This window comes from Capra hircus, chromosome 12, assembly GCF_001704415.2.
Source record: "Capra hircus breed San Clemente chromosome 12, ASM170441v1, whole genome shotgun sequence".
Lineage (NCBI taxonomy): Eukaryota > Metazoa > Chordata > Mammalia > Artiodactyla > Bovidae > Capra > Capra hircus.
The window spans coordinates 55,263,117-55,288,331 of record NC_030819.1 but is presented as its reverse complement, the minus strand read 5'-3'; the positions used below and the strand labels follow the sequence as shown (position 1 = coordinate 55,288,331).

The 25,215-nt window shown below is 43.9% G+C and overlaps 1 protein-coding gene across 1 annotated transcript; it reads left to right on the top strand.

The window, feature by feature from the left end:
* On the top strand, positions 3,837–22,565 carry SLC46A3 (solute carrier family 46 member 3). Its single transcript, XM_018056604.1, has 6 exons — positions 3,837–4,303; positions 5,034–5,247; positions 11,284–12,154; positions 13,788–13,871; positions 19,185–19,341; positions 21,335–22,565. The coding sequence occupies exons 2-6, from the start codon at positions 5,059–5,061 to the stop codon at positions 21,417–21,419; spliced, it is 1,386 nt and encodes a 461-aa protein (XP_017912093.1). The 5' UTR covers positions 3,837–4,303; positions 5,034–5,058; the 3' UTR covers positions 21,420–22,565.

Genomic DNA, 25,215 nt, shown 5'->3' with positions numbered 1-25,215 from the left:
AGCCTGCCAGGCTCCTCTGTCCATGGAATTCTCCAGGCCAGAATACTGGATTAGGTAGCCATTCCCTTCTCCAGGGGACCTTCTCAAACCAGCGATTGAACCCAGGTCCCCAGCGTTGCAGGCGAATTCTCTAACATCTGAGCCACCAGGGAAGCCCAATACAGTGGGGAGCAGATAATTTAGGGAAGGAAAACGAAAGGCTAACAAACAAAAAAAGCTCATGAATAAGGAGTTCTGCTTAGTTTTGTCCAAAATACTTTCAGGTTACCTGTTCTGATTACCTGAAGGTTTTCTTTTCTCTTTTTTTTTTTTTTTTGGAAACAACACAAATCTATTCACTTAAGGTCTAGAGGTCAGAAGTCTGAAATGGGTCTCCCTGGGCTAAAACCAAAGTGCTAGCAGGGCTACACTCGCTCTCGAGCCTTTAAGGGAATAATCCAGTTTCCTAAACTTTTCCAGCTTTTAGATACCAACTGTGTTCCTTTGCTTATGGACACTTCCTCTGTATTCAAAGCAAGAGGTGTGTGTGCTCAGTCACTTCAGTCATGTCCAACTCTGCAACCCTGTGGACTGCAGCCCACCAGGTTCCTCTGTCCATGGGATTCTCCAGGCAAGAATACTGGAATGGGTTGTCATGTCCTCTTCCGGGGGTCCTCTGACCCAGGGATCAAACCCACATCTCCCAAGTCTCCTGCATCTGTAGGCAGGTTCTTTTCTACTAGCGCCACTTGGAAAGTCCAAAGCAAGAAGTTTAGCATCTTCTTTCTCTGGCAGTGACTCTCTGATGTCCCTCTTTCCATTGTTAGAACCCTTGGCGATCACACTGGGGCCATCCAGAAACATCACATACCTGAAAGGTCCCTGCAGCTGCGCAAGATAATCTGTCCTCAGGTGCCATCGACGAGGACCTGGCCTCTCTAACACAGGCGCTATTCTGCCCATCACAGAAGGCACTGGTCAGGAGGTAACGACTGGATTTACCCTTTTATATACTCCAGGGAGAAAGAGAAGCCAAGAAAGGTGATGATATAAGACTTTCCCCTTGGGACTTTCCTGGTGGACCAAGGGCTAAGACTCTGCACTCCCAATGTAGGGGGCCTGGGTTTGATCCCAGTTAAGGGAATTAGATCCCACATGCCTCAACTTACGTGCTGCAACTAAGACCTGGTTGGTGCAGCCAAATACGTAAACTTACTTTAAAAAGAAAAAAAGGTCTAGTATAGGGAGGGACTCTCCTCAATACTCTGTGAAGGTCTGCATAGGAAAAGACTCTAAAAATGAGGGGAGATATATATATGTATAACTGGGAAATGTTGCCATATGTCTGAAACTAACACAATACTATAAATCAACTGTACTCCAATTAAAAGCAAAACAAAACAAAAACTCTCCCCTCTTAAAAGTTTTCTCTTTTTTCCCTATTCCCTCTTCCCCTTTCTCTTCTCACTATCAGGGTTATTCTCTTGCCCTACTTTTTCCCCTCAGCTTGAAGGTTTTCTGCAGATTAGAAATCTATGGTCAGAGTTACACGAGATATAAAATAAGAAATAACCCATCTGGCTGGGCGGGACTGGTGTGAATGCTGACAGCACAAGTTATAGTTCCTTTCATTAAAAAATACCTAAGGGCTCGCTCCCCTTCAGTGTCACAGAGAAGGTGGTGTGACCGCCCTGTTTCTATAGCCTTGGAGAGTGCAGTGGCCTGGAGAAGGGCAGTAAATACTGAGCAATGGTGGGAGCAGCTGCCAAGGAGAAGGATAAGAGGATACATTCACCTCCCCGGGGCACCTGCATACATCAGAGCTTCCCCTTTATAAAGTCTCCTTCTCGGACTTCCCTGGTGGTGCAGTGGGTAGGAATCTGCCTGCCAGTACAGGGGGCACAGGTTTGATCCCCAGTCTGGGGATCCCCAGTCTGGATGATCCCACATACGGCAGAGTAACTAAAACCTGTGCACCACAAATACTAAGTCTGCGCAACCTAGAGCCTGTGCTCCGCAAGAGAAGCCACCACAATGAGAAGCCCATATACAGCAAGGAAGAGTAGCCCTCATTTGCCACTACTAGAGAAAGCCCCAAGGCAATCAAAACTAAAATAAATAAGTAAATTAAAAAAAAAAAAAAGTCTCCTTCTTTACCTTTCAAATTGCCTCTTAACCACTCCCCTGCCCTTAAAAAGTCCACTCATTTTTTATCAGGAAAATGAAGGAAGAAAGATGAGCAGTTGTAGGGCCTGGATTCCAACTAGAGTCCTTTTCTTATCTCTCTGAGCAGATGACTAGCAGACCACAACTAATATGTTTCAGGAAGAATATGTCGACACTTAAAAAAAAAAAAAAATGCACAGTGTGAGAGTTTCAAGTGAAGTTTTATTGGGGGCAAAATGAGGACTGCAGCCCAGGAGGCAGCGCCTCAGATATCCCTGAGAAAATGCTTCAAAGAGGTAGGGAGGAAGGACAGTATATGTGTAATTTGAGGTTCCATCCCTGGGTGGGAAAGATTCCCCTGGAGAAGGGAATGGCTACCCACTCCAGTATTCTTGCCTGGAGAATCCCACGAACAGAGGAGCTTGTCAGGCTACGGTCCATGGGGTCCCAAAGAGTCAGACACGACTGAAGCGGCTGAGCACGCACGCAAGCACAGGCAATTACGCACATATTTTCCCAGAACGTTTCTGCTCGTCATGAGGCACAGCCATCATGGATTTTAGTCCTTTTCTAGATATGAGGAGATATAAGAATTGGGCTCATAAAAGTCTTCTCCTAAAAATATCTATCTGAAGACCTGTCTTGCCAGTAGCCATTCCCACCCCCAGCACAGAGTGCCTCATTTCTCTCCACCTTGAACTCCTTCAGGGGATGTTGAAGGTCAGAAGCTGCAGCAACAGATGATTCAATCCCTGTAGAGGTAGACGGCAAGTGCCAATTTGTCGTTGACAAATAACACAGTTACTTTGGTTTCAGTTTTCTTAGGGGTAAAGTCAGGAGCCTAGACTAGAAGGTTCCTATGGTCTATGAGTCAAGCTGTTTTGTGAGTCTGGTTTTAAATAGGTTGATCCGGGTCACCCAAACAGTTTACCCTGGTTCTCCCTCCATTTCAGAACACTTCTTTCCTGGACACCTCTGCCCTGGAAAAGACAGCTTTTGATCCCCCCACCCTGGTCCCCTGAGTATGCATCCCTCCCTCTTACAAGTAGTAAATCCAGCTCGTTCATCTTCAGGGGTGTTTCTGGCGGTTCGCTGGAGGGAAAGTGCAATCCCTGCTTTGCTCCAGGGTTATGCTCTGTGTCCACCTCAAGGTTTCAGCAATACGATCCTGTGAGACTGTTCTGTCCACTTGACAGATAAATGGAAGCTCACAGAGATGATAAAATTAGCTCAAGGTCGTACCACCAGGAAGAGCCAGCGACCACACTCTCGACCACCTAACTCTGCTTGGAGCACTCTCTCTCCTGCACCCTCCACGGGCACCCCTACCCCGTGCCCCTCTTCCGCGTTTCCCAGGGCACTTGCCCAACCCACTGAGCTGCTGGGGGCGGGGGTGGTTGCACCCCAGAATGTCACTTCTGCAACAGATCTCCTGTGTGCTCCCGTGAAGAGCGCTATTCGGTCCCAGAAATGCTCTCTACCCACAGTCCTTGAACTTGCGGGGGTGCTGCGGGGGCTGCAGAGGGACCCGCGGGGGTTGCAGAGGGACCCGCGGGGGTGGGCGGGCCTCTGGGGGCGGGAGCTCGAGAGTGGCGTTGGAGCGGACCAATCCCCGCGGGGGTGCTGGCCACGGGGCCCAATCGCAGGAAATCAGGACAGTGCCCGCCCCGGCGGCGGGGGTGACTGGGGGACTAACACCCCAGAGGCGCGTCCCCGGGGCAGGCGGCGCCGCTGAGTCACCGCGCGCAGGCCGGGCTGGGGACTCAGGGACTGCCGGCCAGGGTCGCAGGCGCGGCTGTCCCGCGCGGGCCCCAGGACCCGCCGGACCAAGATCGCACGCAGGACCGCGCCGGAGCCGAGCGAGGGCTGCGCGGTGGACTGTCGCGCTTGTCCCCTGGACGCGGAAGGGCGCTGTCTTGGTTTGCTTTAAAATAAGGGCTTGAGGTTTCCCGAGCTGGTTCATTTGGTCGAATTCAACGGACTTTCATTCCCCTTCCCGCCCCAGCGCGGCGGCGCAGACCCAGCCTCCGTGCGCACCTGCTGCCCAGGAGGCGCTGCAGGCAGGCCCCCCTGAAAGGAGAAAGCCCCCTAAGACTCCGGGCCCCGACAATGGTCAGACCCGCGCCCAGCAGCCTGGCAGGAAGACCGTGACCGTGGGGTGAGTTAAACAAAAGAAACAACCCCTTATTACGACTCGGAGCTGCTTCTTTAAAGGCCCCCTTCCTGCCCCCTGTTCACCAGCAGCCAAAGCAATAATAAACAATTACGTAACTGTCGTGTCCCAAGAGCAACCTCACTGTTTACTCTATGAAAACCAGTTGGCAGTATACAACGTGGGAGTTATAGTGTGATCACTGGTTGCCCCAGTGGGATATAACTTACTAAGACTATTTTAAAGAATCTTCTTAAGGGTTCTTGGACTTTCCTGGTGGCTCAGATAATAAAAAATCTACCTGCGGATACAGGAGACCCAGGTTCAATCCTTGGGTCAAGAAGATCCCCTGGAGCAGGGAATGGCAACCCACTCCAGTACTCTTGCCTGGGAAATCCCATGAACAGAGGAACCTCGAGGGCTACAGTCCATGGGGTCACAAAGAGTCGGATAGGGATAAGTGACTAACATACTTAAAGGTCCTTAAAGGTCCCTTGAGTTCTTAAAGGTCCAAGTTAATCATCCTGAGTCCTTAAAGGTCCAACTCTTAAAAATGAAAAGTATGACAGTCTCAGGTTTACTGAGTACCGAAAAGTTATTTTCGACGGAAGTGCTTACTGCTTTCTGTTCCCTAGTGTGCTTGTTTACTCCACAAAATGCCCCTAACTTCCCCATTGTTGAAAACCTAGTCTATCTGATAAGAGTACAACTGATTCTCTCCTTTTCTCTTTAATAGAACTCCAGCTCTCTACCCAAGCAAGATGAAGATTCCATTTGTAGAACCTGTCATTTGCCTTAGTGTATTCGCTCTGACTCTGAACAGCCCATTGACCACACAATATGTATACAGGAGGATATGGGAAGAAACGGGCAACTACAGCATTGCACTTGAGAGCAATACTTCTGAGTGTGCAAAGAACAAAAGCAGCCCGATTTTTGCATTCCAGGAGGTAAGACATGAAAATAGCCCTAAAGTGTATTATAAAAGGAATGTGCAGCGGGGTTTTAAAGGAAGGAGGATACCGCTCTCATCATACCTTGATCTCTGAAGGGTCACCCTAAAACCCCAAAGTCCCGAAGCAAGAGCCTTTATTCAGTTCTCTTTCTGTTTGAAGCTCCCTGACACCTCTAATCTGCCTCTTCTCCTTAAAACCCCTTTCTTCTCCTGTGATTCGGGCTCTTCTCCTTTCTCCCAGAAGATTTCAGTGCAGTCTCCTCTCCTGTGTGGCTGTCTCTTTCCTCCTTCCCCACAGAAAGCCTGAAAGTTGGGCAGGGCAGGCTGGAATGAGTGCTCGGTGGACACAGGTGGAGTGAAACATGGATCTTACCTTTCCCTTGCCCCCTCGCTCCGCCTCTTTCCACTGCTCACCTGACCCAGTTTTTGGTGACCCCAGAACATAGCCCTTCCCTGAAGACTGTGGGCCCCGGGCCAGTGTCCACCATGGGGTATGGGTGGCATGTGCCATCCACCATTTGGTGTTATCAAATCAGCTTTGACCCCCGCCCCTCAAATGCTGAGGAGCATCTGTATGGGGATGTGGGGGGTGGAGAGCACCCATTTGTGCTCTGAGGTCAGTGAAAATGTCCTGCCAGATACCACAGAGCCTGTCCTTCTCCCCATCCACTCTCCACCCCCAGGAGGGACACTGCCAGTCTCCTGCTCCTTAGGCAGTTCTTAACAGAGCCTGCCAATGTCCAAATGCAAAAGAGAGAGCAGCCGGATTGGGAAATTCCCTGCCCCGCCCCCAGCAACAATGCCTGAAAAACAACCACACTTAGGAGCTTTGAATTCTTCTGCTTGGGAAGAGGGGCCAAAGAGTGGCGCTGCCTCCCCAGTCAAAAGAGGAAAAAACCGTCAAGGGACTCGGTCACCTGCACCCTCAGAGAAAAAGAGATTATTTCCGAACAGCCATATGGATATCAAATTTCTGGCCTAGAAGGAGGTCATAAAAACAGAAGGGCCAAGAGTCTCTCTTCTTGGTTTTGTCTCCCTTCAAGAATGTTTCTTTGGACTTCCCCGGTGGTCCAGTGGTTAAGATTCTGTGTTTTTCACTGTGGGGGCCACGGGTTCGATCCCTGGTTGGGGAAGTTCCGCATGCCAAGGCGAACAAACAAACAAACAAAACAATGTTTCCTGTTACATGGATGTCATTGCCAGGGAGTGAGAAGTTTCCAGAGTCTCATCAGTCTCTGCATTTGATTCTGTGTGTCCCTTCACCGGAGCCCCGGGAAAGGAGAGGGGGATGGAGGAGGAGAGGACTCGAGTGACTGGAAAGTCTTCTGCCCTCGCCCTCCAGCTGAGGGGAGATGGCCTCGGTCCAGCTGCCGCGGTGACCTCTGTGACTGTGTGGTCACGAGTACTGGCCCCACTTCCCCCCGGCCCAGCTGCTGAAAGCCCCTCACTGCCCAGAGCAGTGGTCTCATATTGAAGATTTTTGCCAAACTTTTTCACTGACTGATTGATTGTAGTTTCATTGAATTAATAGTCAGGAGAGCCCACTGCCCTGGATGCCTTGGTTTACAGCCAGTGCACTGGGGCTTCAGGTGCTTTTTCTCAAATTGGGGAACTGGATACCACCCCGCCCGCAACTGGGATGGGGTGTGGCAACCTCCTCACCACCTGCACCTTAAGGCCTAAGAGCACTTCCTTCTGGGCCCCTCCCTGGCCCTGTTCAGCTTTTCAGAGAATATTCTCCCCTCTTTAAATCCAAGAACACATGTTGCCCGTTTCCTGAGTGGCTGTCTCAGTGCCCAGCTCCCTAGGTGCGTTCTGGCCACATGCAAGTTGAGAGGTTTGTGGACTGCTCTTATACTCCTAAAAATAAGAGACAAACCTCTAAACTTGGAGGGGACAATTTCAGGTTTCCCAGCAGATGATGAAATTGTTCTCGCCCAGGAATTTGTGTATAAACCTTTTAATAACTAACAGAGTCCCTTGTTACCAGCAGATAAGGAATATTTTCTACTCAACTGAAATTAATATATACATTTTAGCCTATGAAATTGTGACTTCCTTAAAACTGGCAGTACTTTCCTTAGTTTCTCCTGTCTCAGTACATTGTTATTCTGTTCCATCTTGTATAGGAAATAGCATTTTTTCACTCTGATTTCTATCATCTACCCTTATATGACATATAATTATAATTCTCCAGAGTTTAAAACATACAGACACACAAGAATTTCTTCTGTCTCAACATTTATGGTTGACAGATGCTTTGAGTTTGCTTTGTTAAAATCTGCATTTCAAAACATGGGTTGCAGATGAGAGCAGTCTGTGTAAAAGACTAGGTTGGAATGACAGTGGATAGAAAGGAGAGGAGAACAGGACATAGGAGGAGGCGTGGAAAAGGGAGGAGAACCCCAAACTGGAACATCTTGTTGAGGAGTTGATTAAAAGATAACTGTTTCACTTGTTTGTTTATTCAATAAATACTTACTTGATGGCTCCTATGTCTGTAGGAGGTACCAAGATGTGCTCAAGAAATTTATTCTAGTATAGACACAAAACAGGCAAGAGTGATTTAGCACTGATTGTAGGAGGGCCCTGTGCGGAGCACCTTATATTTAAGTCTCCTGGCAGCCTGCGAGATTGGGACTGTTGACATTCCCTCTCGTCAGATGAAGAAGCTCTGGAGTCAAGTAATTTGGTCAGGTTCACACACAGCAAGTTACAGACTCCTGTTTTACTTGATGGTTCGTTCATGTCATCCATCTGTCTATTGAGTACCTGGAAGCACTGTTCTTGGAGCCGGTACTGTGGTGACAGAACAAGGTTCCGCACCTGCCCTGGGAGCTTAGATTGGAGTAAGGAGGTCATGGAATGCACATCTAGAGTAACATATCATGTCCTGTCAAGGGGTGGTGAGTCTCTAGGGAGAAAAACGGCAGGATGAGGGGCTGAAGCGTTGGGTAGGGGTCAGTGGGATTGCTTTAGTTGGAGTGATGGTCAGGGAAGGCCTCTCTGAGGAGGTGGTTCTGAATTAAGGAAGTAAGCTGTGTGCTGATCGATCAAGCGGAGAGAACAGCAAGTAGCCTGGAGGTTTGCAGAATCTGTGCTGGGGGACTGCCCCCCAGCCCCCGCCACCACCCACAAGGAGTTTGCATTTACTCCAGTGGAAGGAAAGTCACTGAGGGACTGTGACATGAGCTGACGTGCTCATGATGAGAGGAGTGACGTGAGCTGATGTGCGTCTACCTTCATTGGTGTACTTTTTAGCACTTACACCACACTTCCGGGAGTCCCTTTTGCCTACATAGTTGATCAATGTTAAGACAAGTAGGAAACAATGATTCGAACTGCCATAATTGACTTCCTGTTTGGAATTGTCAGTGGATTAACAGGACTGTCTTCTGTCCTTCTGTTTAATTTAAAATTTTTTTTAATTTTTTGTTTTTTACAATGTTTATACTACAACTCAAATCAGCTATAAAGATCACCCAAAACTGCTGTGTACAGAATTGACTGGATGGAATCCAGGTTCCTCTGATTCCAGAGCTCAAGCTCTTAATCATTACACAGAAAGTATAGCTAGCGGATGATAACTGTTGTGTGAGAAGCTTCAGAAGGAGGGATAATGACGTGGGTTTGGGAATTTCAGGGAAATCCAAGCAGGACTGACTGTGGATGGTGCCTGGAACATAGACTGTACTTGGAGTGAGTGGGCATGACGCAGAGGAGTGAGGCCAGGCCACATCTCGGGAACTCCAGGCGCCAGCCTAAGGAGCGTGGACTTTCTCAGGCAGGCTGGGCTGCAGCTTTGAGAGGTGAGAGACACACTGACAGTGTGCTCTGGGAGATGTGCCCAGCATCCGGGTCTGTGATCTGCAAAGTGATAAGACTGGTGTTACACGTGAACTGAGTAAAGAGACCAGTGAGATGCCAGAGTAGTAGAGAGGAAAACCAATGGGAGTTGTTCACATGACAACTACGGGACCATCAAGAAGATAAAGGCACGAGAAAGACTGGCGGGGAAGGAGAGGCAGGCAAGATAGATTGTGCTGGGGAAAATGGATGAAGGGAAAGGTTAGAAGCAAAGATGACTCAAGTTTTGGCAATACAGAATGGCTTGAATTTTATACATATATAAAAATTAAAATAGGCTCACTATTTAAAAATTAATTCAGTATCTGATATTTTTGTGGTTCATCAGGTTTTTAGGGTGCCTTCTAAATATGATATGAATAAATTTTTTTAAATGAGTTTGCATGTGTGCTAAAACACTTCAGTTGTGTCCAACTCTTTGCAACCCCATGGACTGTAGCCCGCCAGGCTCCTCTGTCCATGGGATTCTCCCCACAAGAATACTGGAGTGGGTTGCCATGCCCTCCTCCAGGGGATCTTCCTGACCCTGGGACTGAACCTGTTTCTGATTATACCTTGCCAATGAGACATAATGGCAAGTGGGTTCTTTACCACTAGTGCCATGTGGAAAGCCTTTAAACTGAGTTTAGTCATCACCATTATAAAAATGGCACCCAGCCTTAATATAAAGTTTGGAAAATACAGAGAAGAGGCAAGAAGACAATGCTTTTAAATCACCCCAAGTTCTTTACGTTAAATAACTAGTGCAACGATGGTTGTGTCCGCCAATCTGTGTACTCATAGTTGTGTCAGGCCTCAGGAAAGCGGAGTTCATCTCACTCCTTAGTTCATGGCGCACTACTATCGTTAGTCAATACAGAACTCTTCTTTGGGTTTTATCTTAATTTTTAGTAAATAAAGGAATATTTGTGGAGACACATGTAAAAAGGAAATCTGAGCTCTACCTAAATAAAAGTCTGTCAAATATGATACCTACATGTAATATTGATTCCCTTAGTGTAGACAGAAAGATGTATCATGGGAAAAGGTATCCTTTTTCCTTTAGAACGTGATCTCTTAGTGCGAACTGTCCGCAGAAGAAAGTGAAAGAAAATGAAATTTTCCCAGTTGTGTCTGACTCTTTGCGACCCCAGTTTGTGGAATTCTTCAGGCCAAAATATTGGAGTAGGCAACCTTTCCCTTCTCTAGGGGATCTTCCCAACCCAGGGATTGAACCCAGGCCTCCCATATTGCAGGTGGATTTTTTACCAGCTGAACCACAAGGGAAGCCCAAGAATACTGGAATGGGTAGCCTATCCCTTCTGCAGGGGATATTCCCAACCCAGGAATTGAACCGGGGCCTCCTGCATTGCAGGCAGATTCTTTACCAGATGAGCTATCAGGGTCCCCAGAAGAAAAAAGAAGTCATTACATGGCCAGTCCTGAGGCCTTGGGCTCTGTGGATCCTTGATGTGAGTCAGAGATACACCAATACATACATTTCATTTTTATGGGTCAGTGTCTCCACTGTGGACCTTGAACATTATGACTGAGCATTGATGATTATATCAGCTCTTGATCTTTGCGTTGTGAACTGGATAATGATTTAAGTTGAGAGCTTCCCTGGTGGTCCAGTGGCTGAGATGTCTTGCCCAATGCTGCTGCTGCTAAGTCGCGTCAGTCGTGTCCGACTCTGTGCGACCCCATAGACGGTAGCCCAACCAACAGGCTCCTCTGTTCCTGGGATTCTCCAGGCAAGAACACTGGAGTGGGTTGCCATTTCCTTCTCCAATCATGAAAGTGAAAAGTGAATGTGAAGTCTCTCAGTCGTGTCCGACTCTTCACGACCCCATAGACTGCAGCCTACCGGGCTCCTCTGTCCATAGGATTTTCCCGGCGAGAGTTGTGGGGTGCCGTTGCCTTCTCCGTGCCCAATGCTGGGGGACCTGCAACTAAGAGTTCAGGTGGTGCAACAAAGATCAAAGATTCAGCTTGCCACAACTAAGACCCAGGGCAACCAAATAAATAAATATTTTTTAAAAACAAAAACAAAAAACTCATGCACTATAAATTCCCCATCCCTGATTTACCAGCTCTTGCTTGATTTTTCAAAAGTCTACACCAAAATACTTTCAGGCACACTGTAAACACCTCTGTAAACACTTTGTCTTCTTTTTCTTTGCAGGAAGTCCAGAAAAAGGTGTCTCTTTTTAACCTGCAGATGGACATAAGTGGGTTAATTCCTGGTCTTGTGTCTACGTTCGTGTTTCTGTCACACAGTGACCATGGAGGAAGGAAATTCCCTCTGATTTTGTCTTCTGTTGGCGCTCTTGCAAACAGTGCTTGGCTCTGTCTGCTCTCCTATTTCGCCCTTCCAGTCCAGCTTCTGATTGCATCTACCTTCATTGGTGCACTTTTTGGCAATTACACCACACTTCTGGGAGCCTCTTTTGCCTACATAGTTGATCAGTGTAAAGAAAAGAAACAAAGAACTATCCGAATTGCCATAATTGACTTCCTGTTTGGAGTTGTTAGTGGATTAACAGGATTGTCTTCTGGCTATTTTATTAGAGGGTTAGGTTTTGTGTGGTCCTTTTTGATTGTTACCGTGGCTCTTTTTGTGAACTTGCTTTATGTTTTATTTTTTCTTGAGGATTCGATGAAAGAGTCTTCATCTCAGAATATTTCTGTATCGTGGACCGAAACCTTTAAAAACCTATTTCACCGAACGTACATGCTTTTTAAAAATGCTTCTGGTGAGCAACGGTCTTTGTGTGGTTTGTTGCTTTTCACGATGATCACTTACTTTTTCGTGACCATTGGTGTTTCCCCCATTTTTGTCCTTTATGAATTGGATTCGCCACTCTGCTGGGATGAAGTTTTAATAGGTTACGGGTCAGCTTTGGGTAGTTTCACTTTTTTCAGCAGTTTCCTAGGAATATGGCTTTTTTCTTACTGTATGGACGATATTCACATGGCCTTCATAGGAACTTTTACCACCATGGTGGGCATGGCTATGACTGCTTTTGCCAGAACAACATTGATGATGTTTTTAGGTAAGTTACGAGTTACAAGTGTACCCTGGAATTTCGTATTTGATGTTTATATAAAATGAATGCAGTCTGATGGTTGAGAAACTTTAATACAAAATTCTCTATTTAATGTATTCTAGTTTAATTAAAGGTAATTTGTTAAAAGCAAATTTGCCAGAAGCTGAAAAACAACTGACTTAAAATAATTTTGTTTAATAACCACAATTTTCTAAATTTGCACATTTGCCCAGAAACTGTCCTGAGGAAACTTCTTCTTGTGAATCAGTTCTTCAATATAACATTCACCAACTTAAAATATTTCTTAAAGCACTACTAAGAAGGCTACTTTAGATTTAAAAAAATAAGACTGTTATGTAAAGGATGCTCAAAAGATTTATAAGAAAAATGTTCATTGAATATATTCAAGCCTATGACCATACCACCCTGAACGTGCCCGATCTCGTCTGGATGTATTCAAGAAGACTTTGCAAATTGAAATTTCAGCAAATTGATCATTTCATGAATTAACTTTTGATGAATCACATTCTGACAAGCTGACCTGTTTCCTTAACTACCTGCACCCCATCAGTGGTTTTTGTAAGGCTTGAGTGAAAATACTGCACTTGCAGAGGTTAAAGGATCTGTAAAGTAAGACCTCAGGAGAGGTCCATTTAGTCTTTTTCTACAAAGGCAGTATATTAACCTCTTGCTACCCTGCAGGGAGGCAGGATGACCAAGCAGAATTGTGCTTAATTTCCATCTGCAGAGCCAGGTGATCTTAGGCTAGTTACTGAACTGCTCTGAGCCCTTATTTTTTTATCGCTAAAATGGGCATCGTGGTGCTTGATTCAGAGGATTGTCACGAATATTAGAAGAGATAACTGTAAACCACTTAGCACAATGCCAAGAGTTCAGAAAAGGACAGGTCCCTCTCCCCGTCTCCCTTGGAGTTGCCAAGGCCAAAGTCAGTTAATATATGTGAGAACTTTACAGTGATCTGCAAATGTAATATCTTACTGTTTTATCTTATAATGAAAAATGCTACTGACTCTTAAGGGTCAGAATTTAAGAACAAAGGCAATTTGTGTTCCTGAAATTTTTCAGCCACAAAGATGAACAACCAACAAGATAAGGAACCAGTTTGCCAATGAGCAGATCAATAAAAGAACGCTAGCACTAAAAATGCCGAGTCTGAAACAGCAAAACCAGAAAACAGAAAACTTACTGTAAATCTGTGATACAAATACATACGTATACCCACTCTTTTTTAGATTATTTTCCATATAGGCCATTATAGACTGTTGAGTAGAGCTCCCTGTGGTCTACAGTAGGTCCTTATTAGTTATCTCTTTTATATCTAGCAGTGTGTATGTGTCAGTCCCAATCCCCCAATTCCTCCTCCTTCTCTCCCCTTACCCTCAGGAACCCTAAGTTTGTTTTCTACATCTGCAGAAAGTAAACTCATCTTAAACTGACCTGTCCATTGTCTATCTTCCTTTATTAAGCAGAATTCTTCCATTAATTAATTCAGTCATTAGAAGTAATGAAGCAGGATGCTTAGAGAAAATGAACTATTTAGAGGGAAAGTGTTTCAGGCTTAAAACTGACCCTGAGTTTTCCGATCGAGGCAGTTAATTGTTATCTCTTCCTCTCACAGTCAGGCTGCCGTTTCTCTTCACTGTCATGCCGCTCTCTGTTCTACGGTCCATGATATCAAAAGTGGTTCGTTCTACTGAGCAAGGTGAGTGTAATTTGCTTAAGAAACAGAATGACTCTATAATCTGTACCACCCCGTAGCCGTGTACGATCAGTGTCTGTTTCTTCAGAATATTCTCAACCCTTTTTCTGCACAGAACTCCTTTTGAATCAAGTGGTAAGGTATGTGTTAGGAAAAGCTGATATTCAGGCAAGGGAGCCCCTGCCCAGGGCCTGGTGCTGTAGAGGGCTTGCTCTGGACATGCCCCATCTCACTGCAGAAGATTGCATAATTCAAAACATTTAAAAATATATTTCTGGATTCTTTTCCACGCATAAGACGTAGCTATATATTCACTCAGATGTTTGTTGATTGTGTGATGCAGAGTAATTGGAAAATCACTTAGGAATATAAAAACTACGTTATGTAAAATCTTAGATGCTTTCTTGAATTACGTAATGGTTTCTTAGATACAACACCAAAAGCAAAACAACAACAACAAAACAGATCGATTAGAGTTTTTCCAGATTAAAAACTTTTATGCTTCAAAGGACACCATCAGGAAAGTGAAAAGAATATGTAACTTTGTTCTGTATTTTCCAAGTCTCCTGTAAGTGTTTTGCCATACTTCCATACTTAAAAAAATAAAAAGGAAAGAGAGAGGGGGAAAAAAAAGGAAAGTGAAAGGACAGCCCACTGAATGGGAAAATATATTGATACTTGCAAACCATATGTCTGATAAGGAACTTGTGTCCAAAATATACTAAAACTCAGCAATAAAAAGATGATCCAATTAAGAAATGGGCGAAGGATTTGAACTGACATCTACAGAGAAGATGTACAACTGGCCAAACAAACACATGAAAAATGATCAACATCATTAGCCATCCGGGAAATGCAAACTGGAACCACACTGAGACCCACTGAGATGGGTGAAATGAAAAAGACAGACCGTAAGAAGTGTTGATGAGGATGTGGAGAAGCTGGAACCCTCATGCACTGCTAGTGAGAAAATCATCTAAAATGACGTGGCCATTTAACAAAACAGTTTGATAGCTCCTGATAAAGTTAAATAGAGTTACCGTATGACTCAGCAATTCCATTCCCAGGTATACCCTGAAGAGGAATGAAAACATATGTCCACACAAAATCTTGCACACAAATGTTCATAGCAGGATTATTTATAATAGCCAAGAAGCACAAGCAATGCAAATGTCCATGAACTGGTGAATGCGTAAGCAGAGGTGTGTCTGTCCCACGGACTGTGACTTCACAATAAAAAGAAATGAAGTCATGATACACATTACAACAGGAATGAACCTTGAAATCATTATGCTAAATGAAAGAAGCTGGTCACAAAAGGCCACACGTTATTATATAAATATGATTCCATTTACACAAAATTTCCAGAATAGGCAAATTCATGGAGACAGAAATTCCACCAGTGCTTCCCCACAAACTGGAGAAAAGGGAGTGACCGATAATGGGCACAAAGAGTCCTTTGGGGAGATGAAAATGTCCTAAAATTAGATGGTGGGTGATGGTTGCCCAGTTTCTGTGAACATAGAAGAACCAATGAACTGTACAATTGAAAAGGGTGAGTTTTATGTTATGTGAATTATATCTCAATAAAACTGTTCAGGAAACAAAAAGAAATATCAACCTGCTTTGACTTAGAACTACAATAGACTTGTCAGAATGTATTATTTACTTTGGTTTAGTTTAGCTTGTTTTATTTATCAACTCTTTTGAGAAGTGGTTTCATATTATTAAATACAGTGACATTTCAAAATGTGTAGTTTGCATTTTGACATGTCTTATTACGAGTTGAAATAACTTTGTCAATTCCATTGTGATTCCATTGCTCCAGGAGAGTAGAGTCATTTTGTTCTTAACTGCAAATGAAGAAATCCTTCTGGTGGTATTGAAATGTATAAAAGTGAATGTACTTCCATCCTTCATTACTTCTAAAAATGGATATTTTTGTTAAAACATTCAGTTCAGTTCAGTTCAGTCGCTCAGTCGTGTCCGACTCTTTGCGACCCCATGAATCGCAGCACACCAGGCCTCCCTGTCCATCATCAACTCCCGGAGTTCACTCAGACTCATGTCCATAGAGTCAGTGATGCCATCCAGCCATCTCATCCTCTGTCGTCCCCTTCTCCTCCTGCCCCCAATCCCTCCCAGCATCAGAGTCTTTTCCAATGAGTCAACTCTTCACATGAGGTGGCCAAAGTACTGGAGTTTCAGCTTCAGCCATTCCCTCCAAAGAAATCCCAGGGCTGATCTCCTTCAGAATGGACTGGTTGGATCTCCTTGCAGTCCAAGGGACTCAAGAGGTCTTCTCCAACACCACAGTTCAAAAGCATCAATTCTTCGGCACTCAGCTTTCTTCACATTAGGCACCTTAAAGCAATCTGAGAAGGGAAGTGCTACAGAGGTTTTCAGGTGCTTCTCCCTATCTCTATTATAATACCTTATGTAAAAAAGAGGAGGAAACTGACTTTTGCTAATTATTTTGAAATCTCTGTGCTCCATACAGCTATGAAATTCATCGCTAGAGCACTCTGGACTCCCTCTTAGTTTGTCATCTGTGTACTCCTTGAAATTCTATTAATACATGAAAGTGAAAGTCACTCAGTCATGTCCAAGTTTTTGTGACCCCATGGACTATACAGTCCACAGAACTCTCCAGGCCAGAATACTGGAGTGGGTAGCCTTACCCTTCTCCAGGGGATCTTCCCAACCCGAGAATCGAACCCAGGTCTCCCATGTTGCAGGAGGATTCTCTATCAGCTGAGCCACTTTAATATATGGGACCCAGTAAAAACAGACAGACTTGAGTTTTGACATCTATTGGAATTTTTTTAAGTTTAGAAAATAAACTCCATTGTGCTTTTATTTAATCAATTTATCTTTAGTAACTATTAAACAAGTTGTACTACTCAGGGAGTTGCAGCAAGAAGCTAGAGCTATTTCTTGAGAGGGCAGCTGTTTGTTTGCACAGCCTGACCGAGTTTCCGACAAGAAAAGACTCAAGCCACTGTGTAATAGGATTAGCACCATGGCACCATCCCTGGCTTTAGCAAGGCATCAGAAATAAAATAAAACAATGCCATAGTTAGATAACTAGGAGACCTTGTTTCCAATTAAACTGACGTCCTGTATTATCATAAATATCATTTATTCTGTATAATCCTGTATTATCATGGAGGCACCAAGTCCATATGCTACATGATGATGGATAACTGTGCCCTTGAACGAAGCTTTTATTCAATCACTTGACAAGTTTGTATTAGATGTCTACTGTGTGCCAGCACGGCTAGACCCTGGACACACAGCAGTGAACAAAGCAAATTGCACTTGACATGGACAGAACTTTCACTGGGTTCAGAAGACACATCTCTGATAACTTAGCATTCTGCAGAGAGAGGTTTGTTTTATGAACATATGTCCTGTTGTTCAATGAAGACTCTGAAGCAATATATGAGAATATGTTGGAAAGAAATGGCAACCCACTCTAGTACTCTTGCCTGGAAAATCCCATGGAGAGGGGCCCGACGGGCTACAGTCCATAGGGCTGCAAAGAATGGGACACTATTGAGGCAACTTCACACACACACACACACACACACACACACACACACCAGAATGTGTATAATAGAGTGAAGATATAAACAGACAAAAATAAATACACAGTTTAAAAAAGCAAGACCATGGGGAAAACAATATAGTTTATATTATTTTAAACTATAATCCAGCTGTGAAAGGTGATCCTCAAGCTTGCTTTTTCCTTCCTTATCAATCCAGTTAAGCACAATCATTTACATAATTAGCACTGGGCTTCCCTGGTGGCTCAGAGGTTAAAGCGTCTGCCTGGAATGCAGGAGACCCGGGTTCAAACCCTGAGTCGGGAAGATCGCCTGGAGAAGGAAATGGCAACCCACTCCAGTACTCTTGCTTGGAGAGTCCCATGGGGGAGGAACCTGGTGGGCTACAGTCCATGGGATCACAAAGAGTTGGACACAACTGAGAGTTGGACACAACTGAGCGACTTCACTCACTCACTCACTCACTCACTCATAAGGAAAATGCATTACAGTTTATCATGGAAAAGGAAACTCAGCAAAGTAGGGAACAAACACAGCAGCTTTAAAAAGAAAGAAGGATCTGCAGAAACTGTAGGAACTTATACCACTGAAGCCAGGGGCTGAGAACAGCCATGGTGTTCTTAGTGATGTGAAATTTGACCAAGAGAAAGAAAAGTGCGTCAAGATGCTCAACTGTCTTATGGAAGTTTAACTCTTCAGTCAACATGGTCTTGGATTCCAGACAGGACTCAAAACTCATGGAATAAGGACCATTTCTCTGACTGACTGTGAGCTTGAGCTGACCCCGAAGCCATTTTCAGGCTTCTTGAGCAATGCTCCGAGGCCTGCCCTTTCCCATGCCCGGGCTGTAGCAAGCAAGAGGGACAGCAGAGTCCCCTCCAAGGGGAGACAGTTGTAAGCAGGTTAAGACAGAAAAGTATGTTTTAGAGAATCACTTAGTAACAGCCTGTGGCATAACCTTCACTAGAGCACAGGGCAGTGACGTAGTTACTGGACGAGTCAAACAGGAAACTGATGTAACTGATTCTTTTGTTACTCTAGAGGAAGGGATCAAATTCAAACTGCAGAACATATGATAAGATTCCCAAGGGCTTCCCAGGTGGCGCTAATGGTAAAGAACCTGCTTGCCAATGCAGGAAACATAAGATCCCTGGGTTGGGAAGATCCCCTGGAGGAGGGAATGGCAACCCACTCCAGGATTCTTGTGTGGAGAATCCCATGCACAGAGGAGGCTTGGAGGGCTATGGTCCATAGGGTCATAAAGAGTCAGACACGACTGAAGCGACTTAGCACGCAGGTACATGTGATAAGATTATGTCTCTCTGCCTTGCCTGTCACTCTTGCCGGATCTGACGTGACCTGGATGTTGCCCACAGGGAGCCATCCTGCCCCGCAGCTGTGTCACAGATTAGCCCAGGGACCAAGAGTGGCAGGGGGGAGCCTGGAACCTCAGGGGCAGGTGGTTCTGTGTCTGAGGCTGTGGTCAGGGCAGACACACAGCTGATTCCACACGCCTAAACAGCCGGTGCTTTTTAGCTTTTCCCCGTGGATCCTGGAAGTACTGATTCCAGCTCCTCTCTCGTCAGGTCCAAGGAGAACTCCTGACCTCAGTTTCTTCACCCACAAAATGGGTGACTGCCTCCTTCACCAGGCAGCGCCCCCATGTTTGCAGTTTTCTGTTATTTTGGCTTGTTGTTTTGTAACTCAGCCTTTTCTCTCTTTCCCTCCACACCCCGCCCCCAAACAGGCACCATGTTTGCTTGTCTTGCTTTCTTAGAAACACTTGGCGGAATCACTGCGGTTTCTACTTTCAACGGAATTTATTCAGCCACTGTTGCTTGGTACAAAGGCTTTGTCTTTCTGCTCTCCGCTGTTTTATTGGTAATTCCAACCATCAGTCTATGGTAGGTCATTATTTATTTTTTATCCTTTTATCAAAGGCTAGATGGATTGAACGAACTCCCTGACTTTACCAATACAATAACATAGATCTGTTGAAGTTTTGCCTAAGAATGTATTTTTCTCAAGAACTTTTAGACATGATGACATCTGTCAATAATTTTGTAGACTTAAGAAAAAAGAGATAGTGGCATGGCCTTCCAGGTCTAGGAGGAAGAAAGACTGGATTAGACGGAGACTCTGAGAAGCTACCCCTTATCTTTAAATGAACAACTGAGGTAATTAGTGTCTAAGAATATATATCAATATGTATATTCTCTCTATATATATTTTCACATATATATTCTAAGAATATATATATTCACATATACATATATATATTCAAATGATTTCCTATAGTATATTATCCCCTGAAGGTCAAAGATTGCTCTGAGAAGATATACTTTAATACAGATTCTTGGGTAAATGATAAGAGCAGATAGAATGCACTGGATATTAAGAATTCTCTTTCCTTTCCTGAGAGTTGGCTTATTAAATTATTTCCTTTTCAAATGTAAATATACAAATAAATGCCAAGTACAGAATTCTATTTATGAACAGTACATAGAATAAAATGACCAGAGGCACAGACTCGTGAGAAATAATGTGTTTCTTCCTCTGCCTTTCAATGAACAAAAAGTGTAAGCCATCTAGGTAAGTGGTTGTGAAAACGCACGAGCAAGTATACTTGACACGTTCTGTGGGGCCCAAGCCTTGAGCCAAGAGCCCTTCAACCGGCCTCTGCTGGGCCTGCCCATCTCACACGGCTGAGAACAGGAAAGGGGGGTGTAAGCTGGGGCACAGGGCCTGGGATCTTCGCCCCCCCTGAGCGCCGTGGGCTGTGGCCGTGAGGGAGGGAGGACAGAGCCTGTCTGCACAGGCTCTTAACTCCTTCAAGGTTGGGCAGGCACCTTGTTCCTAGTAGGACCTCAGCATGTCTCTCTCAGCGGAACGCTGATACTTAGATCTGCAGAGGCTGGACGACAGTAGTGTTTACCAGTCCTCTGTAACTGTGATGAAAAGCTATTCTTACCAGATACCTTTTTAGAAGGAGGCTATTCACCTGTTGAATTGGCAATACTAAAACTCCATGCTGAGCCAGTGAGCACTTGATGAGACCAGCAACCTTGTTCTTTGCTGGAAGTAGTGTTATCGCGCATTATCATTTTTGGAAAGCAATTCATGAACACGTATCAAAAGTTTCCCCAAAAAAGTTCATGGCATTTGAACCAGTGATTCCATTTAGAATCTTACCCTAAGGAAATGATCAGCAATGTCAAAAATTTATATATAAAAAGTTCATTATGGCAAAATATTTTAATGACCAAAATGGCTGATGATAGGAATTGGTTAAATAAATGATGGTGCATCCATATGGTGAAAAATGACTTTTATAAGAATTGTACTACATGGGAAGCAGAATAATGGCTCATTTAAATTTTATTCTTCATTATATTTAGAAATATTCTGTTGTGGACACATATTGCTTTTATAATTGGAAAAATTAGTGCAGAGAGATAAAAGGCTGTTATCCTTTTAATAATGCTTCTAATGTAAATGCAGATGGTCTTCTGAGTTTTATTTTTTAAATCTGTTCAGTATTTTTAAAATTAAAATTACCTGCTATTTTAATTATGTCTAGATGTCTTCTGTCCAAGTTTCAGTTATAGGCATGAAACATGAACTTCACTAATAGCTTATAATATTTTGTGGGGACTACGCAGAGTAGACAGTGGGAGATGGACATCTTAGGAATCTGGAAGAGGTAGAACTCATGTAGTTTTTTTTATTAATATTTTCAGAAATCTATGAATAAAATGTGCTAGATTCAAAATAACCACTACCCTCCTTCTTTGCATAATTTATTAAAAAATCATGTAACAAGAGAAAGGATAGAACACAGATTGTTTATGTAGTGCCTTAATCACAGGTTTTTAAATGTCTCATTTGCTTTGGCAGTGTTGTCAAGTACGTCAGCAGAAATGCGGGAAGCTATGTCCTTCTTATACAAGAAGAATCCAGCGAAGACACTTCAGACAGATGATTAATCGTGATTAAAAAAAATCCGAATGCACATATCATACGCTCTGACTTCTGAAGGATCTAAACTAGCTCCGATCAGGACTTCATGAATAATCAATGCTGCCGGTCCTTTCTTCTAAACTCTCAGAGAAAGAGTCCCTCCTCTAGCTTCTTATAGTACCAAGCACTCTGAGCACTTTATGAAGAACAAGTGACATATTTCCAGTAGACAGAAGAAGAAACCTCAGAACGCCTTCCACTTTGGGATTTACAAAACAAACGGAAACTTACCAGTCTGAGAAACTTCATACGATCAAAAGCAATAATCTCCCTGATGTACTCTGGTCTCTCACATTGAGACCTAGAAGAATCCTGTTTGCTTCAGTTTCTTCATCTGCACAATGGATTTCTGACCTCTCTCAAAGATTCTGAAGGCATAACTGTTGAAAATTATGATGAGTCAGTCACTGATCGGAAAACTATAGACATTTCAAGCCTTTATAATTCTTCTCTACTCCGGTAATGCTTCGTTTCATCAAGGTGTTAGTGGTGTTAAGGCGTTAGTGGTGTTAAGGCGTTAGTGGTAGTCAAAGCTTTCAGTAGCTGCAAAATCCTTAAGAGAGAAGCACTTTAATGAATATGTTTACATTTTTCCTAATATGTTTCATCAATTATAATATTTCCATAACAGTGGGACAAAATTACAAATAGTTCCTAAAGAAAGGTAAACACCGAGTAGACAGCCAATCATGATGTAAATTAATTAGTGCTTATAGAGCCAATATTCATTCCTTATTTCGTGAAAAGTAATCCATTTCCTACTGCCTTCTCCGTGGTCCCTGAAAACACCACATCCTTTCCTGCCTCCTGTCTGCACGCAGTGTTCCACTGGGCCTTCCTCCCTCCCCCGCTGCACTGAAACTTTCAAGTCTCAGCAAAGGCAAAGCTTCCGCTTTCTCCATGTGGCTTCCAAACATTTCTACTTCCCCCACCACCACCGTCCCCCTAGTCCCTGCAGGGCTCCCCAAGCTCTCTGTGGGCACTGCCCTCCCAGCGTCTTCCCTTGTCTTGTAAAATTTGTTTACCTAGTTGCAAATGAGTCCCTTGAGGACAGGGGCAGTTTGATTCCTCATTACATCCTCAATAAAAGTTGAATTCAGTGACCACAGAATTTTGTTTTCACTTGTAAAAAATCATTTTAAGCTATATATTTAATGAAGTATGAGATTAACCAATGATATGCCAGTCATGAAGCCAGCCTTGCAAAGAGATTGAAAAATGCGCTAAACCATATCTCCCATTTTCTAAGTTTCCGTCTGTAATAACACAAATGTCCTGAAGTACACCTAGATGATTAACTCCTTTGTAAGCTCTTCAAAGCAGATAGAGTCTTGTTTATAGCACTGCTTTTCCTGTAGGATAATCAATGATTGCTTGACCAGCAGATAACACTCATATTTTAAAATACTAGAAATTCTTATTTCCAAGACTATTCCTTTTAGGTTTAGCTAAGGTCTTCTGGGCTATTCTCAGATTGATTGATTTATTTTTGTTTAACTTCCTGTTCAGTGCTCTTCCCAAACCAAAAAAAACAAAGAAACAGTACTTTACAGTTTACAAAGTGCTTTCTATATCAACTTATTTTATCCTCTTAATAACCCTGCAAAGTAAATTATACCTCAGTGAAATGTTCAGTACTGTTCATGGTGGCTCAGATAGTAAAGAATCAGCCTGCAATGCAGGAGACCCAGGTTCAATCCCTGGGTCGGGAAGATCCCCTAGAAAAGGAAATGGCAACCCACTCCAGCATTCTTGCCTGGAGAATCCCATGGACAGAGGAGCCTGGTGGGCTACAGTCCATGGGGGGAGGGGTCACAAAGAGTTGGACGAGTCAGACATGACTGAGTGCACGAGCACACTTGTACACACACACACACACACACACATGCACACTACCTATAAGAAATGACGTTCTTTAGGTTCAGTAGGTTAGTTTGGAGACTTGAATGTGTTGTTTACTTGCTTTAAACTTTCCACTGCAGGCAGGAGCAGCCACCCCACCATCCTGACTAGTTAATATTCTGGTTGCCCAGAACCTTGCTGTAAATTGTGCAACGTGAATTCATGTGACCGGGTGGGGTAGCTATTTCACAACTGCCTGCCAGAGACAGCTGGATTTCCTACTTGGACTCTGTCTAATCCCACTCAGTCAGATAATTCATCCCCAATCCCACAGTTCTCTGGAGACGTGTCTCCTATAAGACCAACTGTCTAACGCCAATTACTGAATCACCCAGAGATCCCAACTGCAGGCAACAACTTGCCAACTTGCACTGTTTATTTAAGCATACAGGGATCTACTGAAATGATAGCAGGAGTTCACAGCTCCAAAAAAAAAGCCTAAACAAGGCTCAGGTTCAGAAAACAACCAAGAACCAGGGGGACTCCAGAGATAAAGTCACAGCAACACAGCTACCATCGTGCAGCACAAAGGGCGGAGGGCATGGCCTGCACCAGTGACAAGTGGCCTCACCGTCCCCCTCCTGGCCTGCTCTGGAGTCCAAGTCCAGGACTGAGGTTTGATCAGCTGACTGGGATCACATGCCTGCCTCCAGGAGGCACCAGGAGCAGAAAGGTGGACCTTCCTAGCATTCTAGAGAGATAACAGGCACTACCTCCCCCAGAAAACACAACACAGAGAGTCCAAAGTCTCTCAGGAAGTGACAGTGGATGTCAGACACACAAAATAAGACAGACAGGTCCTACACAGTGCACGGGGAAATTGAGAGAAATGGCATTTGGGTGCTGACTTTGCCTACCTTTCCCTTGAAGCCAAACCCTGGAGGTGTTCAGTTTTCATTTTATTGAGGGAAGAGAGAGGCTTCGAAAGCCAGGCTTAGTCCTTAAAATGGTAATGTGCTCTGTGTTCAAACCAGCAAAACAAAGCAAATCAAACACTGATTAAACAATATGCACCTTCAACAAAAATGAACTGGTTTCTGGACAGGGTATTACAAAAACAAAAACGTGTTATTTTGAAAATGGACAAAAATAAAATTAAGAAGAAAGCACATTTTCCCTGTCCCTCCTGTATCAACTCTGTCCTTGGGTAACCAAATGGAAGGTCACAGTAAGTCTCCTTCAAAGGAAGTATCCTGATTGAAAAAGAATGAAGGAATGACAGATTCAGAATGACCATTTTGCAGATACTCACAAATAAGTGGATCCATGCATTGTATCAATGGCCACAAACATCGCAGAATGAGAGCCTGTTAGGTACAAGCATCAGTTTTTGGCTGTGCCAGGTCTTAGCTGTGGCATGTGGGCTCCTAGTTGCAGCATGCAAGGTTTAGTTCCCTGACCAGGGTTCAAACCTAGGCCCCTTGCTATGGGAGGGTGGAGTCTTCAACAGTGGACCACTAGGGAAGTCCAGGCATTAATGTCTTTTTATGGAAGAACATACCACTGATAAGGGGATCTTCCCCAAAAGAAGGAAGCAGAATCTGAATCTGATCAAGTTCACAGACTCAACTAGCAATTTACAGGAAATACAGGGTTGAGAAGGATGTGTTAATCTACACCACAAAGATGTAAACAGTAAAAACTAGACTGTGGGAAACCAGAGAACAAACAACTTGGTTTCTTCAAGAAATAGCAAGAAAAAGAAAAACAGGAGATAGAACCATAAATCATGAAACAGTTGACACAAGAGCCAATCACGTGTGTAAGTTACTTGGATCTGATTCAAACAAAACAGCTTAAAAAAAATTATGACAACTTTTTGGACCTTCGAAAATCTGAATACTGACTGATATTTA

Excerpts from the sequence above, each read along its gene's own strand:
- SLC46A3 (XM_018056604.1), top strand. The coding sequence starts at position 5,059 with ATGAAGATTCCATTTGTAGAACCTGTCATTTGCCTTAGTGTATTCGCT. Across the intron at positions 5,248-11,283 it reads CGATTTTTGCATTCCAGGAG|GAAGTCCAGAAAAAGGTGTC; the intron begins GTAAGACATGAA and ends TTTTCTTTGCAG. Across the intron at positions 19,342-21,334 it reads ATTCCAACCATCAGTCTATG|TGTTGTCAAGTACGTCAGCA; the intron begins GTAGGTCATTAT and ends TTGCTTTGGCAG.